Source organism: Vanellus vanellus (genome assembly GCF_965231255.1).
Source record: "Vanellus vanellus genome assembly, chromosome: 12".
NCBI lineage: Eukaryota > Metazoa > Chordata > Aves > Charadriiformes > Charadriidae > Vanellus > Vanellus vanellus.
In genome coordinates this window covers 20,740,353-20,755,115 of record NC_138917.1, presented here as the reverse complement: position 1 = coordinate 20,755,115, position 14,763 = coordinate 20,740,353, and the positions used below count along the sequence as shown (strand labels likewise).

Below are 14,763 nucleotides of genomic sequence, written 5' to 3'. Positions count from 1 at the left end.
ACATATATTTGTAAGGAAATGGTACAAGCTAAAATATATCCAATTGTAAGTAGAATCTTTATTTAGCTCAAATAACAGAAACATGTTAATTATGGACCAAAATTACATATATAACAAAACCCCAAGATACAAACATTTAACTGAGTAATTTCTAGAAGGATGCAAGAGGAAAAATGATGTAACAGAGTGAAATGTAACCTTAAAACAGTAGTGCCCTCACTTCCCATGGTAGCGCACGCTGCCAGCTGCCCTGATGAGCCTGGGGCCACGTGACCTCCAGCAGCTCTGGCCGTGGGAGCACAAGGCGCTCTCTCCCTGCGGTTACAGGGGATTAAGGGCTTTTTTCACACTGACGCAACCACAGGTTCTGCCCAGGAGGTCAGGTGCTGGAGGCCACAGCAGCCTCCGACTGACAAAAATACCAAGTCCTTCTGTTGAAGGCGGTGGGTTTTTATACCACAATAAGTGTTACGTCAGTTTTAACTAACAGTGTCATTTCTGAACTCTGCTTTTTGAGAATAACTGCATGGAGTCAGCGAGGCACTGTGCTCCAGATTTGGTATGTGGTTTTTTTTTGTTTTTTTTTTTTTTTCAAAAATTGGCTCATCTAATCCACTCTCACGGTCCTTGTCACCTTGTGCGTTGTGAGGACACCCTTCACCCTCAGCCAGGCACTGTACTTCTCCATCGCCGCTGGTCCCTGTTAAAGCGTGAAAGCAAAAGGCAAATGAAACTCACTGGTGGTCTTTAATACTGGAAAAAGAAATGTAGGGCCCATTTTTTTAAAACCATTTAAATAAAACTCAGCAAGAACTTCTGTGGAGAAAAAGAGAAAATAACATTTTAATTCCTGATTTATTAGGATTCCCACATAAATAAAAGGAAGAGGTGATTGTTAACTAACAATGCATATAAAATATTTTCAACAAGAGCTGAAAAAATCCTCACTTCTAGTGTGAATGTGCCACCCACCCTTGTCTCTGTGATTAATTATGTCACTGTAATCTCACCAGGGCAAGTAACTGTAATCTTACTGTCCCCTTCCCAGGCACTTGGGTCACCTGGTGGACTGCAGACTGGTGACAACAGCAGATCATCCTTGGGTTCAGTGACAACCTCTTGTATCAAGGGTTTCGAGGGGGCTGCTTGTTTATCTTTGATCTCCAGGTATCTTTCTGAATTAGCAGGCTCTGTAAAGAAGCTTTCAACAAGGGGTCTTAATTGCTCCTTTTCGTGCTCTGTATGTATCTTACATGGATTTGAAAAAATTGCTGTTGGAACTTCTTCTCCTGCTGAATTCTCAAACATGCTTTTATTGTTTTCCTCTAACGCAGAATCACTGTCGTTTGTCATTTCAGAAATTATTTCAATCTTTGGGTGATATTCCTGCTGTAAAGGTAGAAAACGTAATTGAAAATGTATTAGTCTAGACGTAAAAGCTAAAAGCTGGGTGAATATCTCTTGGATCCACGTAACAGCTGTCAGCTTTGATGTGCTGTTCTCCCAAAAGGTACAGAACATGGGCTTCATACCCATAGCTCTGCTTCTTTGTGCACGAATCTTGGGTTAACTATTTCTCAGGCATTAGCGACGAACTGACCATAAACTATTAACAGTTCATAAAAAGAAGCAATTCAGCAATGTGTGGGCTCAGTTCTATTATGTTACCTCCAAACAGAGGGACCCAACTAACATCTTCATCTGACTTCAGTTAAGAACTGAACGCCCTTTGGAGTGCGAGAGCTCCTAACAATTATTCCTTCAATAATCCTCTTTGTTCCCTGCCCTTATCTTCTTTTCATTGGAGCCTCTGTTGGCCAAGACATTTTGCGACACTGTTATGAGTCTGTGACCAAAAGAGCAAATAAATTCCATGCCTCTCCCTGACTGTAGGAAAGGTTTGCATTATCTTGGAGGGACTTGTAAAAACACGTCCTGCACCAGCCTCTGGCTCCAGCAAGGCAAGTGTGAGTCAACATCAGCACCAGAATCACAGCTGTGCTCTTCATCTTTGTTCTTTTCTTTTCCCTCTCCTGTTTCTGTTGATTGGCTTTTGCCTGGAAGATGTGTTTGAGCACAGCACAACACTAACGTGGGCTTGAACTGCCTTGGCTCTGACTAGCCCCGGAACAGAGCAGTTTCAATCTCTCCGTGTTTTCAGTTAAAACATCTGATTTTATTCAGTATTTGGTAATTTGTATCATCTGTTCAGTCCTTTGCAGCGTATTAGTACTGGTAAAGTATATTTTAAGAGTAATCTTCATTAAAACACTACATGCTACTAAGAAATTAATCTTACTTAACTGTTGCATTACTCGATCTTAGGTTTTCATTCTCCTATGTTTGCAACGCAATAATAAAAAAAAACAAATTAAAAAAAGATTTACAAGTGGATAGAGAAGATCTGCCAAAACATCCATTATTTTAGTTTATAAATGCATAGCTAATTGCATTTCCCAAAACAGCATTTCATAACTTAGATCATGCTCATTTTGCAAAACATTTGTAAATGTGTTTAGGGAAGCTTCAGCACGAGAATTAATCACTAGAACCTTACCTTTTGAACAAAGATTTCCTCTTCTGGGGGAAATTCACTTACATCTATATCTTCTAAATCAGGTAGTTCCTGAGGAGAATCAAAAGATCATTAATCAGTGGGAAAAGCTACTCTAACCAATAAAATATGACATCTCTATCTTATTGGGAATCTTCTGCAAAGCAATGCTTTCCAGGGGAAGAGGCCACAGCCGGGAGCCCTGCGCTGTCACCCTCCCCAGGATGACAATCACCTCTGTTAAGCACTTGTGGGAAAAGGCAAATTCATCTGCCTCCAGAAATAGCAGGTGGAAGGCAATAACCTTCACTTCATGTCGTACTGAATGCTATTTTCTACTACACCGCGTGATTATGGAAAAGAAAAAAAGAAAGGGAGATAAAAGGGTAAAGAGCAAGGCATTAACAGGGTTTTAAAAGCAAATGTGGCGTTAAAGGAGAAACTGTACACATGGATTACATCTATAAGCTGTTTCTCATGTATTCAATAGACTTAATTCCAACTGCAACCTGTCTTTATGGGTAAGAGAGAAATCAAGATCTGCAATCTACCTGAAACTGTTTGCCAGTAAACTCTGTTAACCTAAATACAGCTCATAAAACAATGTTTTACTGTGAATGTCTCATAACTCGGGATATAGAACTGCAAACTTGCTGAGAACTGCTTCTCCTCAGACAGGTCCAATCATTTCAGCTTTCTATTAGAAAATACTATCTAAGACAACTGTCGCTTGCTGACACGAAAGCAAAAATAGAGGGTGGGAATACAAAACCCCAGGCAGAAAGTAATACCTTTTTGCCATTTTTTTAGTGTAGGCCAATACTGGTAGAAGCATCTCCTTTTGGTTTTAGATGTTTTTAGAGCTTAGTGATTTTGTAGCACGCTGTTTGGCACGGTAGCATCAGGAACATCTAATCTGTACTGTCTTGCGTGGTGAAGTTTATTACAGCGTTAATAATGGAAGTTTCTCTTTCCTGATATGGTTGTAGCTAGTGCAGCCACATCCTGAAGTCACACAGTTTTATAAGAATTGCATTAAAAATGTACAAATTAAGATTTGAGGCTAATGTTAGTGAGTGGAATCTGATGTCAACGGGGAAGTGAAATAGCTGTTAGTCTTGTTCCAATCAGCAGGGTGCGTCTGCACATCAAACCAAAATCGCTTACTAAAAGTTCTCCTGGTATAGGTACACAGAACGCAGTTCGAACACCACCAAGGCATGTGCAGCAACATGGGCTTGTTTCTGCTTGACAGAGGGATGTCATAACCACCTCATTACAAATCCTCCTCCGCTTTTCTCCCTTATATTGCTACTGAGACCATCTACTGACTCCAGAATATGAATAAAGACGACAGTGCTGCTCCAGAGCTGCTCACCATTGGCATTGTCACAGCCATTCCCTGCCATGTCAGCGCTAATCCTCTTTGGAAAATCTGCAATAGTGTAAGTATCGGAGGTTGTTGCGAGAAGCTCTTTCCATTACTAAATGTCAGTTGGAGAATGAAGTAGCATAGAACACTGAAATGTGTGTTAGTGTGTGATTTGCAAGATCTGCTTATAAAAATAATATTATATATATTGAAATTGCTGCCAGTTCTCTCTGCTACCCTTGTTAAACCTATTTTTAAAAACAGCCAAACAGGACGATGCAGCAGTAAGCCCTCTACTGAAGCAATGAGTTTTGAGCCCTTCCATAACAGGATGGAAATTTTTCCTGGGAAATTATAAGAGGACAGAAAAGATATAAGAGACTTTTCTAAAACATTTCAGTAAGAATTTAGTTAACAGTGGCAGTATAAGGCATCAAAGAGTATATTAAGTGCTCTGGGAAATCATAAGCTCAGAAGTTTGTTATTGCTAATTGTCATGCTCTGACACTCAGTTTAGCGGCAGTGTCATAATTAGGACATATTGAATAGCTCTTCTTTGAAGTGAGACTATTTTTTAGTGGTATAATCTACGTCCTTCTTATGGTTAAAGGTGGTTAAACGTGTTTAAATGTTTGCATCATCAGATAGAAATCTTAGATAATAGACAACCATATTGCAAATTGTTTGTTATATACTTGAATAATGCACATTCTGCTTTTCCTGGAAACATACCTAGAAGTTACATTTTGAGAATTAATTTATAATATCTAATACTGCTAGCTAACATTTACAATGAGTGGGTTGCAGTTTCTTCCTTATGCTTTTTCTGCAATAGTTCACATTTTCAACTGCATATTTCATTTGAGTTTTGCCTAAGAGGATACATGTATCCACTAGATTATTTTTGTTGTAATTTCTGTTTTCTAAATGACAGCCCTCATTAACTTCTCCAGAGAAAACACAGAGATTGAAGGTCAACTTCAGGTGATTTATGGCCAAAAGATAAAAAAATCTTTGCAAGCAGTGGTAAATTCTTTACACATGCTACACTGGTGAGAATAAATACCCCTACAACTTTACTTTGGGGGTTTATTTTTCTTTCTTTCCTTTTACTTTTCCTAATAGTAGACCTTTCTTAGAAACCTTTTATTACCGAGGATATTACAAGATTTAATTTGGGAGCAGACAATACCCAAATCTGAACTTCCCAAAATCTGAATCCAACACATACATCAAGATAAAGTTTCTCTGGTGTCTCCAGTTTGATCTGTTCAATTTCAGTATGTTCATCCAGTTCAGGAAGCATGGCCTTTTCAGTAGCTGCCTTCTCTCTTGGTAGATCTAAAGAATAAGCAATAGTCAGATGCAGAGAACTACCCGAATAAAAGACTTTCTATATTGCAACAACAAGCACTGCAACACCAAACTGCTGGGGACCTGACTACCGCTGCAGAATTCACAGCTGAATGCAGCTCTTTGTCTTTTCATCATATTCTTGGTCTCCCTTATATTGTGTAATATTTGCATTTTGCAATAATGTATTCCACAAACCTATAAAAACATTCTTCCATGTGTGAAGGCACAAAACCACCTCTAGAGTGACGTCCAGCTTCTGCTGGCAGACAGACCGCACAGTTTATGGGGGAGCAATGGAAGCCTGTAAGCTCTCCTGTCCTGTCGCTAAACCTGGCACCTATGGAGAAGTGGAATTCCACCTTTATGTCGCAGAAGTTGCAGGTTAAGCCCTCAGAATTTTGTTTGTTTGCTGTATTTAAAGAATATTTTATCCAGTATTACTTGATTTTCAACTAGTCACTGTGGAAATCTAATGGGATGTTCTTATCTATGAATCAGTTGGTTTGAATCCCAGCAGAGGCGGTGCCACACTAAGACAGAGTTTGGCTCATTGTCCCTGCTTCCTCGGTTTGGTTTCATTCTTCACTGTGTACATTACCGTCTGTCTTCTTGTTGAAGTTTGAGCATTTGTAAGAGTTTGATTCTTGTGCATCCTCTTGAATTTGAGCAGGAATATTTCCAGATGGGAAATCTGTGTTATCTCCCCTATTTGGTAGAAGTGTTATCACTTCATCAAGAGCATCAAAGCTTTCATTTCTAGGTTTCTCAGTCTTCTCCTGAGTTTCTTCCTCTTCTGATATATTTGAAGTCTCCAATGTATTAGACTTTCCGTCACTGTCATCTGAATTTGCAGGTGCTACTACAGAAGAAACAAGTTCATTACAACTGCTGAGTTAATCTACCATTACGCATTCTAAATATCCACACTTTACTACATGGTCTTAATAGTTTGGCCTAAAATATGCGTCAAAAGCTCCTACTTTGTTTGAGCAGCTATTCATGGGTCAGTAGTCCTCCCAAGATTGCAGCAATGTTGTGGGTTTTCCCATCTCAACTCCCTAGCAAATACAGTGCCCCAGCAAAAAACTCATCTAGAGAAAACACTATAGTAAATGATTGTCTGGCATCTGTAGTTAATTTTTAAAAGACTCACAAGTGACTATATATTTAAATATATGCTTGAGCATTCTGATGATCAGTGACAAATGCTGGTTGCCCTCTCCTTTGTGCAATCTTGTAGAAAGCTTGTAGAAAAAGTTTTACTTGTTAGTCAACCATGTTTGATTTCAGAGCCTGTGAAACCCAAAAACCTATCAGATACACACTCCTCTCCACTGTAGTACTGCCTTCTTGTTTGCCTTCAGTCCTGTTTATCCTGAAACATGCATACTTCTCTAGAGAGGTTAGGTTGGGACCTATTACTGGTCATAAACATATGCCTGCTTGAATAATGTGACAGAAGAATTTATGGCATAAAAAAGGGCAGTACGTGAAGCAAATCATTAAAGACCTTCGTTGCCTGCATTAACGTGCCTGCGTTACCACTGCTGCAGGCTCTAGGCTGAAGCTCTTACTGTTAGTGAACGCAGCAGTGGAGAGGTGCCCAGATAGGGACTGGTGAGGCAGTTATCACCGGATCTTACTGGAGCCCACATGTCTACTGAAGCCAGCCCTGTGCCGCATCTTGGGGGAAATATGGCTCTCGGGGTGTAATTGCCTGCCTCCACCCATGAATGCCTACTGGAACCCTGACCAGCACCTGGTTGCTCTAGTGAAGAGCACAAGAGCTTGAAACACTGGGACAGAACATGGTTCATTGTTTTTCTGTTTCATCAGAAGTGAGAAAGCTGATGATTGCTTAAAATCATTGTGGTTAACCTAAGACACACCAAGATTAATAAAGTATTTAGTACAGGAAAAGAAGGTTCCTAAACATGTTCCGAAAATTACATCAGCCTGCTTCTGAACATTTGGGAACTAATAATTGATTTTAAACATTCAAATTGAAGCAGACACAGACATCTTCCAAAACATCAACAACAAACCTTCTGGGATGTCTGTTGCACCTCCATTTCCACATTTTGCACTTCCATCTCTTTCTTCAATAGACTTTTGTCTTTTCTTTTCCTCTGCTTTTTGCCTGATTGCTGCTAGAGCATCGATGCTATCTTGGATTTTTTTCCTCTCTCTGGTTTCCCATTTTTCCCTTTCTGCTCTCTCAGCTTCAAGCCCTCCAACAGCCCAAGCTTCTGCACAGGCTCTAATGAAAATGCAAAAGCTCACTGTAATATAGCTATAAAACCCCATCTTTATAATGAAAGAGAAATTTAAAATAGCTTGCAACAGCACAAAATAGCTGCAACAGAAACAAAAATGCATACAGCAATGACAGTCCCTTACACAACAGGGATGCACGTATATCGTATCTTCTATGTGGAACTGCAACAAAAGAAACAAAGATATCTAACTGTGGGTGATTACACCAACAGAGATCTGCCAGGAGTGCTGATCTTGGCTCTGCTATTCCAGACATTTGTTCAGTTTCTGTTGCAAACAGGATTTGCCTTTGGCCTACAGACTTTGCGTAAAACAAGAATTCTCTCTTATGTGAAAAAATACGTATTTTTTCTAAGTATGTTAGATGTAGAACTCTGTAGTACAATACTCGTCTCTCAAGTCACCCACCCTCGATAAATTATACCAGTCAGTCTTCCTTTCCTTCCGCGACAATATTGACAAAACATGGATGAGTGCTCATTAGCATTTGAGCTTTAGTTCTGATTAAAGAAGATGGATCTGTCTCTTACCTATCCTTTGGGAAAACTGGTCTGTCATCCAGGTATGTTAGTTGTTTTAGTCGAACAATAAGTGTTTTTCTATAATTAGCAATTTTCTTTATCACTTGGTTTCCCATCAAATTCAGCACATGCTAGAGAAACAAGGGAAACAATTTTTAAAGTTGAGCAGCAAAAAAACCCCAATCCGGATATGCACTTTCCCTATCATTTCAAAAACAAGACGTGAATAAAACATCCTAGGTGTTACAGGTAATCTACAAAAAAAAAACCCAAATAATGCGTAACAACATTTCTTTTAGACCGATACCTGTTGTGCACTAGACTACACAACAAAAGCATTTAATGGGATTCACCCATACACATGATACAAACCCTTAGCTATATTTGGCTTACCAAATTAGGCATGGTCTCCAGAATACTTATAATATTTGGATCACTTAGATTGTTGTGGGAAAGATCGAGAACAGAAATACTTGGGCATTCTTGCAAGTGCTGTATGTCTTCCGCTGTTTGTAACTTATTGTGAGCAATCTGCAGAGTCTGCAGGACTTTCAGACAAGCTGTCAGACAATGAAAGGGAAGGTAAGAGTCATTGCTTCACAGAGGATTTTCTGCAGCAAGTAGAAAACTGCATTGTCAAAATAATTGTTTCTATTGAATTGGGAGCTTTTTTCCTAAATTTGTTATTCTACTACATGTGCTTTTTGGCTAGGCCTCCAGAGCTGCTTTCTTCACCCTAGGAAAAATAGTTGTTTGGTTTTAGGATGGTGGGGTTTTTTTTAATTCACATTTCAAACTAGTCAGTTACACAAAAGCAACAGCTTGTGTTTCAAACTACTCCCCATATACATACATAATAATGTAGAGGAATTCTTTTTCATTCTCTGCTGAAGATGGAATAAATCCTTTAGCAGACATAAAAGATTTGGTTATCATGTCTGCAACTGCCAAAGCACATCTGAACTGTAAAGTAAACGGTGAAAACTGGATTGTCAGCCTGTCTGCAACACAGGTAACTACTGAGATGGTATTAAGAAGTGAGGAAAAATGACTTAATTGTCCTAGGTACCAACGTGAAAGTAATTACTATGTCTTTTCTGTCTTCTCATCTATTTAAATTGCAAAATATATAGGTTTCGCTCATCAGTAGAACCCTTGTGGAGTTTGGTATGGGATATTGTGCAAAATTTTAACATTAATAAAAAAAACGTTGAAACTAGTGCCACTAATAATAGCTTAGCTTAATCAAAGTTTAGGAATATGGACTCGTTATAGCTTAAAACATGTTGCATCAACAGTTCTTACAGAGATTCTCAATGGTCTTAACGTAGTTGTTACTGATATTGAGGGAATCCAGCTTTTGTAAGGATTCAAGGTTTTCAATTCTGCTAATTAAATTGAGTTGCAAGTAGAGGCAACGCAACTCTGTCAGAGCCTCCAAATTCTCGATTTTTGTTAAGGCATTGCATTCCAGCCATAAACACTTCAATCCAGTATATTCTTCAAGATTTTCCAGGTGGTCAAATCCTGCAGAAAAAGATGTTTTAAAATGAAATTGCATTGGCTGAAAACAAGAGTTGAAATTTACAAGAGTAAATTTCACGAAACCAGTGCTGCTGAAACAGCCTGTGGGAACACTTGTACTCAAGTCACTGCAATATTTCCACTGAATTAATTACCTGACCCATAAAGGGCACAAACATAGAGGTACCTCTTCTGGTCTATATCCCGTGGGGGCCTTTAGATGCTCAAATAATACATACTGAGAAAGTAGCAAAAACAAGGCCAAACGTAGATTTAGCATGTCCTGTTTATTTAAAACAATTCTTATGCTAACCTGAACCTGCTAACTGTATCGTGCAAAATCCTGCTCAAAGACCACAAGAGGATGATTAATGTTCAGTCTAGCAACTTCTTTTTCTTTCAGTGGTATTTGAGAACATACAGCAAGTCTTTACTGTTCGTTTCCTTCCTGACCATTTTTATTTGGCAGTAAAAAAGTCCCCAAAGCTGGAAAACAGCTCCTTGATACAAACACATTTAAGAAGTAATACATATATTTCCTTCTGAATGCAACCTAGACCAGTATTTTAAGATATTTGTCAAAGGCTACTGTTTTGGTTTGGTTTGTTTTTTTTTTTGGGGGGGGTGGGGTGGGGGGGCAGGGAAGAAGTCTCCATTGGTTCCTATTGATACTTTGAATGACTCCACAAAGTGAATTAAGTCTATAATCAGTTCACTTTTCTACCTTCATATTCACTCATTTTGTTTCACAAATTCATTATTATATATAAAATTAAATTATTTTTCTAATATAAAAGAATTATTAGATACCTTACTTCAGTGAGCCATAAAATAGATTCTCTGCTAAAAAATGACTTAGAATGATAAATCTTAACAGTCATGTCCACATCTTACCTTTATAATGCAAGTAAAGCGTATCATTTAAGTATGGGGTCAAATATAATTTCTGCTGTTTACAGATGTCCCGCAGAATCTTTTTTGTCATTCTAAAGTAATAATGGAATGCAGAAGCAAAACAAAAAATGTATTTTAGTGCACATTCTGAAATCTTTGGGTTTTTTAACAGATTTCAATGCAACACCATTAATAGTTCTTTTTTGCAAGAGGAATAGCTACAGCTTTCAAGACTATACTCCAAATAAAAAAGCTGTGGTTTTGCTAGAGTGACTTTCCATTTCTACCTGTTTGAAGTGAGTTACCCAGCTCTTCTGCTAAAAATCAGAGAGTACGTAGGAAAATGGGTAGGGAACTAGCGAGTCCATCTTCCTGGAAAAGAGCAGCATGATTCTATGTTAGATTCTGGCTCCTTCCTCTTCAATGCTTTCCTCCATTCCTTGCTGCTCTGGTTCAGGCCCTTTGGTGGCATAGCCAATATGCAACATTTTTCTCAGACTAGAAAAAACAATCAACCTAACATTTTAATGAAATGCCCACTCTGAAATAGTACTCAAGACAGTTTTAATATACAATTGTGATTGGCTAGGAATGCCACAGTAAGGAAATGTGCCACAGAAGAAAAATATTTCTAAATTCCATATTAACAAATTGAACTTTGCATTTTTGGTCGTAAGTATTTGTAGGCCTAAGGTCTGTAACAGTAAGATTTTCTTGGCATTAAGATATTTTCAAAATAACAAAAAAAAACTTTAAGAAAGGCAGTAAAGTTAAACCTTTCATAATGAATTTGCTTTTAGGTTTATTTACTTACGACACTAAAAATCTCAATATTGCTGAAGAACAAAACTGTAATACAGTCAACCAGTCAATAGAGTTCCTAAGGCAATATAAAATATGATTATCAGCCTGACATAAATCTCTGGAACAATGAAAGATTTATTAACTGTGAGCAAAATCTTCAAATATATACTGTTTTCTTGTACTGCCAGCCCAGACACATTATTGTAAGGCAGCTACTTGCAGTGTATCCCATTGTTTTTCATTGGGCTATTTATAGTAGCATTTAATGAAATTATTAGCATCCTCTGGCAATTTATAGACTCATAAAAAGTGTTCCTTCAAAACACTATCTTATGTGCAGTTATTGCTCTCTGCCATCATTCTTCATAAGTACTTAATTCTGAAATGTGCCAGGCTGATTAGCATGGGATAGTGAAGTTTTCTATGTAAGTACAGTCCAATCTACATGCTGATAACTCAGTGAGAGTCTTTCCCTCAACTTTAGAGGACTGCAGCTGTCTCTAAGAGAAGAGCTATGTTAAAGTTAGCAGCAATATAAGTTTTGGGAAGTTTCACCAACATGTAAGCAGGTACAGGAATGGAAGGTAAATATTCATTATTCCCCATATATCACTCTGTAACTAGCCCACATGACCAGACTTTCAACAATGTTATTAAATAGTACCAAATATAGGGTTTAATTTTATTATTTGCTTGCAATGTGCTTAATCACAGATCACATGAGAATAATCCAATTTCATAACTATTAACAAGCAGGCATTGCAGCATACGCTGGTTTATGCTGGACCAAAATCAGAGCCAGAGCTTACAAAGGAGTTGTATCTTATTGTTAACCATCTGAAGTACCTCTGCTAAAAATTATCTTCACAACTATAATATTTACATTGTGATGAATTAATACAGTGCATTGTCTGAACTGATGCTGAGAAATGGTCACATCTACTGACAAAAGACTCCCACAAGTTTGCGCGATTTTCTCCCGATCCATTAAGTAGACTACGTCATGTAGTTAGAATGTAGTTTGCTACTATAAACATAAAAAAAAAAAAAAAAAAAAAGCTGTACAGATGCTGGAAATATCACCAGTTCCTGATTTATTGATTATTCTCAAGTTCACCTTCAAAGTTATTCTCCTGAATTAACATTAACATGTAGGATAGCAAAACTCCCATTGACTTCAATGATGCCAAGATTTAAATAAAAACCATCCACAAACAATGTGTTACCTTACGCAGCCCCTCTTTTCTTCTGTCCTTGGACTGAATGAGCTGGTTACTGATTTGTGATCACCCTCTGACTTTTGTTCGTTCTGTCGATCTGCTCTGGACATACAGTTGATGGCTTTCTCTTGAGTTTTAACATCTTTGTAAGTAAGAAAACAAGTTGCAGTTTAACAGCATGGGTGGGCAAAATTGGCATGTTGGCAGTTACTTTAGAGAAATACTGAAGAGTGAATATGAATTTCAATAAAAGAACTCTTCTAATGAAGATCTTTTCTGATATTTGTAATGAAAGGAAACAACTTTTTTAGAAGGTAAGCTAGTAAAATAAGTAGTAGCAAAATAAATTGTTGAAATTTGCTTTTTTTTTTAGATCTGGAAGTCAGGTAGTACCCACTAGTCTTAAGATTATTATAATGTACAGTGACAATAAAGTACTGGCACCAATGTTCTTATAGTCTTAGGCAGCTATTATCTATTACATGTAATGAACAAACAATTTGAGTTTAACAAGACCACTAACTTTGCATGTAAAGAGATTACAGCAATGGTGTATCTGAGTCATCTCAAGCACTGTTTGTTAGTCTAGCTCCTCTGCAAATTTACCCTTTTGCAATCTTTGGAAGGTGTCTCCGGTGCTATACTCATTCAAGCTGTCTTTAGACTGCCTTTGATTAATTGCATTTTCAATATTCTTCTCTTCAGATTCTTGCTCTGCAGTTTCTAGTTGCACTTGTAGTCCATATGCTTAAAAAGAAACATTGCAAACAAGATGATTGTACCATCTCATTTAAATATGATTGTAATTAAAACATTTAGAGGTCAGGCTAGCTGTATGATTGCAACACAGGAAAAGGCATCTCTCCAGCAAGAAGAAAATTAAACAGAAAAAAAGAAAAGCACAAGAAGATAGCAACTGAGTAAGCCTCAAGATTATGGCAAGATTTTCAGTGGCTTCAGTGGGAGAAAGAATAAACTTATATTGCGTCTAGATGAGTAATGACAGACTTGATTTCTAGACTTTATGTTCCCTAAAGTTCCCTAAATTCATGCCTGCGAGCCAGTTGGAAGGGCTCACCTGTGTTGACAGAATTGCCTTTATTTTCTGTTTGGGTAGCTTTGTTACTGGTGTCATTCACAGACTCTTCTGACATCTCCTGTGCAGTAACCTCCTCTCCACGGCCTTTGCCCAAGTCTCCATTTTGTGATTGCATTTTAAGATGTATGATTGAGACAAATATCAGCCAAGTCAGTATTTGACTTACAATCCAACTTCCAGACAAAATGTGTAACAGCTTTAGGAGGAGAACCTGTTACAGATAAAAAGACTGTATGAGTAAAAGATGAAGCCAGCTCGGAGCTAGCAACCTGGGGCTATTCACTCGGGAGACACTGTAAGGCAGGGAGAGCACATCTTAAATTCTCCCCACCGCAGATCTCACTTGGAGCAGAGAGGATGGCGGCCAAGCAGCCTCCCAAAACCAGAGCAAGTCACTTTTTCCCTTTTGAAGCTGGCACGCTGAGGATGCAGCAACGGCTGCAGCAACAGCCTGTCTCCTGCCCCACTGCAAGCCAGGTGGGCTCCCGAGGAGAGCAGTAACGTCCTCACAAGGACTGTGGATGCTGTTATGTTTCAGCCCTGCAGTTTTTGCTGCTGTCGCCTGGGATCTCTCTAGATAAGACTCCTGTCCTAGAACACGCTGCTGTATCCCAAGCACAAATCCAGGCTGCATGGAGAATGGATGGAGAGCAGCCCTGAGGATGTGGGGATGTCAGTGGATGAAAAGCGCAATGTGAGCCAGCAATGTGTGCCCGTAGCCCAGAAAGCCACTGGCATGCTGGGCTGCATCAAAAGAAGCATGGCCAGCAGAGAGAGGGGGTGGATTCTGCACCTCTGTTCCACTCTGGGGACACCCCACCTGGAATATTGCATCCAGCTCTGGAGTCCCCAACATCAGAAGGACACGGACCTGTTGGAGTGGGGCCAGAGGAGCCCATGAAGATGGGCTGGAGCCCCTCTGCTGTGAGGACAGGCTGGGAGAGTTGTGGTTGTCCAGCTTGGGGAAGAGAAGGTTCCAGGGAGACCTTTAGCCCCTTCCAGTACCTAAAGGGGGCCTACAAGAAATATGGGGAATTTTTATCAGGAAGTGGAGCAACAGGGTGAGGGATAACGGTTTTAAACTGAAAGAGGGGAGATTTCGATGAGATATGAGGAAGAAATTCTTTCCTGTGAGGGCAGCG

General features: G+C 38.9%; 1 protein-coding gene across 1 annotated transcript; it reads right to left on the bottom strand.

Annotated features, from left to right (window-relative positions):
• Positions 1-479: 479 nt before the first annotated feature.
• Positions 480-13,736, bottom strand: DNAAF1 (dynein axonemal assembly factor 1; the record flags this gene model as incomplete). The annotated part of the gene is made up of 13 exons (XM_082489641.1): positions 480-700; positions 1,011-1,389; positions 2,558-2,626; positions 5,158-5,267; positions 5,881-6,141; positions 7,328-7,542; positions 8,090-8,211; positions 8,474-8,640; positions 9,386-9,607; positions 10,499-10,590; positions 12,529-12,664; positions 13,129-13,269; positions 13,601-13,736. 13 exons carry the CDS (start codon positions 13,734-13,736, stop codon positions 480-482), a joined length of 2,271 nt encoding a protein of 756 aa, XP_082345767.1.
• Positions 13,737-14,763: the final 1,027 nt, after the last annotated feature.